The following is a 5,335-nucleotide window of genomic DNA, read 5'->3' as shown; positions in this document are numbered from 1 at the left end:
AACCAGCACATTCCAAAATGCAAGAAGACTGTTCAATAAAACAGCTTATTTTTCCTGTGGCTTTGCAGAAGCTTATTTAATTATTTTTTGATACTTCAGGGACCACACTTTCATTAGTAGCTTGAAATTCTGAATGCTTCAAGTTTTGCATTTCATGCTAGGCTGACTTTATGCCACACTTAATATGTATCTCAGAAATAGTCATCTAGAATGAGACACTCAGAAAAACAAACAACAACAACAAAACAGAAACCACAGGATTATCTATGTGTAGATGATGTATGTGTGTGTAGGATACTCCTACACACACATACATCATCCATATCTATATGTACAAGTCATAGACATACTGCACTGTAGGATCAGAGTGAATTTACAGGGTAACAGAACCACAGAAGGCTGAAGTTGGAAGAGATCTCTGGAGATCATCTGGTCCAACCTCCTGCTTAATGAGGGCCACCTAGAGCTGGTTGCCCAGTGCCATGCTTAAAGCTCTTTTAATTACAGTTTTGAACTCTGCAAGTACAGCTGCATATGAGTCAGATTAATCATGACAATTAACTCTTCTGAGTATTTTTTATTGCCACGTTCAGGAATAATTGTGTTAGGGCTCAGCCTGGAACACCTTCACTTTTTACCTTGTTTCAAATCAAACTGATAAAAACCCATAGTAAGTACCACACCAAAGTATATTCTGTCTAGACACAAACACAAAGATCTCTGGATATACATAATTCGGCTTGTAAAAAAAAAAAAAATGGTTGTAGGGCATCACTTTCCATTTGTTGCATGTATACTCAACACATTTTGTTACCTAATAATTAATAACAATTTGTGCAGCAGAATAAAGTGGGAGCTCTAAGAAAGTACCCGCCTTTGGCATACAGGATAGATTCTACTGCAAGTTTTCTGCTAGCGCCTTTGAGAGACTCATACTGAGCCTTTCCTGAAAGAATCTATTGAAAGTGCAGATAGTGAGCCTCATTCAGCTCTTCATTCAAACCACCCTGTCCTTCTAAACTATTTCAGTGGTTGCCTGCTGTGAGGTGAAAAAAGGCTTCCCAGTCATGCAGTGAAGACATTTATCTTCCTAAAGAGAAAAATAAACCAACACAAAACCATGTAGTTTCAAAGCCTCTCTCTGATTTACAACCATATTAATCATCAATAAAATAATGAAGAAAGATTCACAGGATCAGATGGGACAAATTCTGGTGTTGTAGCAATCTCTGATGATGCTACTTATTAATCAAGAGACTGAAAGATTTTAGAGTACATAACCATCTTATCCAAATGTCATCTAAAAACTGAGGCCTGAACTAGCCCTTCCCTTAACAATGCCTCATCATAACCTCTGTTCTCCTCAGACAAGCACTAAGGGGATTTGGCAGAGGAGGCAGAATAAGGAGAAGTGGAGCAGAAGGAGAAGTGAAGAGGAGTAAAAATGTTTGTAAGGAGAAAAGCATAACAAATTGACCTTTTCTGATGCCCCTTCAAATGCTCTCAATACTTGTTTGTCCCTTTCCCCACTTTCTTCACTTTCTCTCTCCAGGTCACTGCCCTCAGTTGCAATCCCTACCGAGCCCTTGCTGGCCACTCTGGAAACCCTTCTCTTTCCAAGGTGTATGGAAGGTGTCTCCTCTTGAAATGATCACCTGGGGGCACATTGCACAGTCTGACAATCACCCCAGCAGGCTGTGACATGAAGACTTTTCAGCAGTGGTCTGCCTGTGCATGTTGTGAAGTTCCTTAGATCATATTCAACAAATGGAAGAAATTATGTCACAGCAGCATTTAGTCTGAACAATGAGAGAACTTAAGACAGACAATATTGCGGTTGAATGTACAAAGAATACCAGGGATTCTTCGCATGCAGAGTGGAGGAGGCTTTAAATCAGGAAATATTCTGAATTACACTGCCATTATTTTCTTATTTCATAGACATCTGTGCAGCATCTTCTAAGTTTTCTAACTCATGTCTCTGCAATCTTCCTGTTTGGGGGCCCATCTATTTCATTCTTCAGTCCAGTGCTCTGAACCAAGCACAGGAGCTCTTGAACAAAATTCCTGAAATCCAAGTCCACTTTTATTGTAATGGCTACAGAACAGATAGACATTCGTTACCAGGCAGATAGATGAAAATACCCATTCCATTTAAAATAGCGGCTTCTTTTGCTGTATAAACCCTTAGCAAAGACAAGCCCAAGGGCTGCTGACTCAAAGCCTGCTTGTGCATTCGCTTTAGCCCACGCTCCACTAGAGGACACTGCAATCTAACCTCGTTTCCCTCGCAGGGATCCCGGTACGGGCTTGCCTGAAAGTTGACAGCTGGGCAGAAATTAATTCTGCCAGCAGTCACGGCACTTCAATGCCTCACGTAAAAGATATCTTTGGGATAGCATCAGACAGCATTTGGATTCAGTGTTAGCGATGCAAGAAAAGCACTTGCTTTGGCCTGCCTTGGCAAATAAGGGCACTGGCTCGTCCGCAGATGTCACCAAGTTTCTGTGTGCACCCAGTGCGATAGGTGGCACCAGCGCATCGCTGCCGCTGCCAGCCCAAAGAGTATTCCCTGCTGTGGTGTAAGCGACAACTTTAGTTATTATCATTGTTATTACAGAGGCAATTATGCAGAACCTGACTGCCAATTACATATGTATTCATTGTACACGGAGGTGAAAACAAGAGTATGCTGGTAAATCTGTGAGCCTTTTCCCCCTGTTCTTTGCCTCAGCATAGGAGAGATCCGATAACACTTACTTTGTGTGTTAGGGTTTCTCAGGAACTGTCTTTGATTTTTTCGTTGGGTCCTGCTGTTTCGGTAATCAGCATCTCCACAGTTGCAGTCTTTGTCTTTACCACTGTATCCCCGGGAGTGGATGCTGCGGGTCCTCTTCCTGATGGCAAGTATGTCACTAGATACCTTACATTTGTGAATTCGAAGCTTGCCAGAGGCATCCTCTGTGCACTGCCACTTCTATGAGAGAGAGAGAGACATGAAGATGATTTCCCAGCAGCCTGTCAAACCCCTGCTACTTTCAGGTGGATTGTAAAATATGGCAAGCAAATTTCTTTAAGAACAAAGCAGTCCCTTAAAGAACAGATTGAGATGGGTAACATTTTAAGGGACTAAACTCACTCATTCTTCTCAACATGTCTCCCATGCTAGGAAAACATAAGCTTGAATGAAATCACTGCAAATCTGTAGAAAAAAAATAAAATACAACCCAGCCAAAAAAGATGTATAAATCAAGAGTATCTAGACTAAACATATCCCTGAAAGGAGCAAGTAAAAACTCTTAATTTACTGAGCCACAGAGCACAGCTGTCAGGGCTGTTTTCACCAACTTTTTTTTCCCTTTGAAAAAACAAACTTTGCTTCTTTGTTCTGTAACTTCTAATCTCTAGCATGATTCTGGGGAAAATAAAAAATCTCCACAGATGAAGAAGAACTTGTGGGGTTCCTTGAAAAGACTAGGACAAACTGTAGATGTGATTTATGCAAAAATACATAAAACTCTAACAACATGTAATTTATTTCCCTACCAGAGGCCAGAGGTAGGAACTGCACCCTAACACATATCCCTGCAAAACCATGCCACACAGAGCTGAAAACATCAGTGACTCTTCATATTTTTCTGTGAGAAGGGAGAAGCCTGAAAAGTGTAATACCTGCAGACCCCTCACTCTGCCCAGAAGGTGGAATCACTTCCAGAAAAGAGAAATGGCAAAAACCTCAGGGACAGCAAACAAATAAATTAACTTGGATAAAACTCCTTGGATCCCTAAGTCTTGAGATTTGTATCAAGTCTGGGAGGAAAAGGTGCAGTCCAAAAGGAGTACCTGTACAACATTGTACATGTGCTGAATATCAGAGCAAGTGAGGGAGAATGAGAGGAAACAGAGTTTTTTTTCCAGCTTGTCCTGCACAATATCTGTCTGACTTGATTATCAACATGACTAAATCCAGATGGAAGAATCCAGGTGATTTTTCCAGTGGATCCCACCATCTTCACATTTCAAAACAGAAAGCAACTGAGACTCTTAATTTCCTCTCTGCACTGAACTGTCTTTAGAAAAGGACTTCTTTTTTTTTTTTTTTTTTTCTTTTTTTTTTTTTCTTCTTTTCTTTATTTTTCCCCTAAGGATAGGTGCTGACAGACCAGCCCTCCTTTGCCCATGCCCAAAGCTTGCCCTATATGGCTGTGGAGTTATAGCTAGCACTTCACGTAACACACCCACACATGCTAAGAAGCCTGTGATTTTAAGTCAGTTTAGCCCAAATGACAATAGGGAGAACTAGAAATAGCTATGTTTATTTATAGTTCTAATGCAACCATTACCCAGTGAGCTTCCTTCACTTATGCATCCTAAGCCACAATGACCAGACTTCATATGAAGCAATTAAGTTTGGCTGGATAGTGTGGAGAACACAATTCAATAATGCGATTGATAACAGGAACCTTTTAGTTACAGTTTCAGCTAAGTTTGCCTGTATGGTGTCCTTTTTTGGGTTCTCATGAATGAGTAGCTGAGCTTTCTCTTGCCTCATTAATAAAAGCAAGACAGCTAGATGCTGGTCCTAATGCAGTCTCCAACTTGATTTTTGAAATGAACATTAGTATCAGAGCAGACACATTTCAGTAAGTCTCTTCCATTAGCTAATGACTGCTCTGGACTGTTTTTGGCGGTGCTGTCAAGTTGACTGAAGAATGAAGAAAGAAAACTAAGCCTCAGGTAGATTTGCTGACCTGATAACCTGAGGAGTGAGTTGATGTGGTTGTACACAAGAGAAAAACAATTCCTGCCTTATACACAGCAGTCACTTTAAAGATCACGGAGAAGGAGACGGAAAATATATAATCTAGCACATACTTAACACTACTCCTGTCCCCAAAACATAACTGCTTCAGGCTTTCTGTGGTGCTTTTAATGGCAGCATCATCCCTCTATGAAATGGTGAAATATTGGCTTTGAACCACAGCTCCATGAAAGCACACTCTGGCCTAACGTGGGTTGAGCTAAATGATGGATCACAGACTCAGGGGGCTTGCTGGTGGTTTGGTGCGACTTTGATCTCTGAACACTAAACCATGTTTAAAAGGACATGGGCCTGCACGCCTTTGACTGCTGTCTGAGAAATTATACTCATTCCCAGGCTTTCAGTGCAAACCTACACCTACATGTGACAAGGTGACTTTCTACATGGAAAGGTGTCTGAGAGCCATAACACTTTGCAAGACTGTATTCTGTATTAGCATGTGCACTCTTTGTATCATGATAAGACAAGCTTGTTACAGGATAAGAAGTGACTGCTACATTATAGTTCCCGTGT

At 41.0% G+C, this 5,335-nt stretch overlaps 1 protein-coding gene across 1 annotated transcript in view; it reads right to left on the bottom strand.

Annotated features, from left to right (window-relative positions):
* The window catches only part of LOC311206398 (extracellular sulfatase Sulf-1-like), a gene marked incomplete at its 5' end in the record, with an annotated part of 17,845 nt that extends 15,236 nt beyond the window's left edge, over window positions 1-2,609 (bottom strand). Inside the window, 2 exons of the mRNA XM_084281679.1 lie at window positions 871-956; window positions 2,460-2,609. Of these exons, the coding sequence (XP_084137805.1) occupies window positions 871-956; window positions 2,460-2,609 (236 nt within the window). The remainder of the gene's footprint in view (window positions 1-870; window positions 957-2,459) is intronic.
* Window positions 2,610-5,335: the final 2,726 nt, after the last annotated feature.

The sequence above is a fragment of the Netta rufina genome (assembly GCF_964035555.1).
Source record: "Netta rufina genome assembly, chromosome: 2".
NCBI lineage: Eukaryota > Metazoa > Chordata > Aves > Anseriformes > Anatidae > Netta > Netta rufina.
The sequence above is the reverse complement of the archived record's forward strand: the minus strand, read 5'-3'. Positions and strand labels throughout refer to the sequence as shown.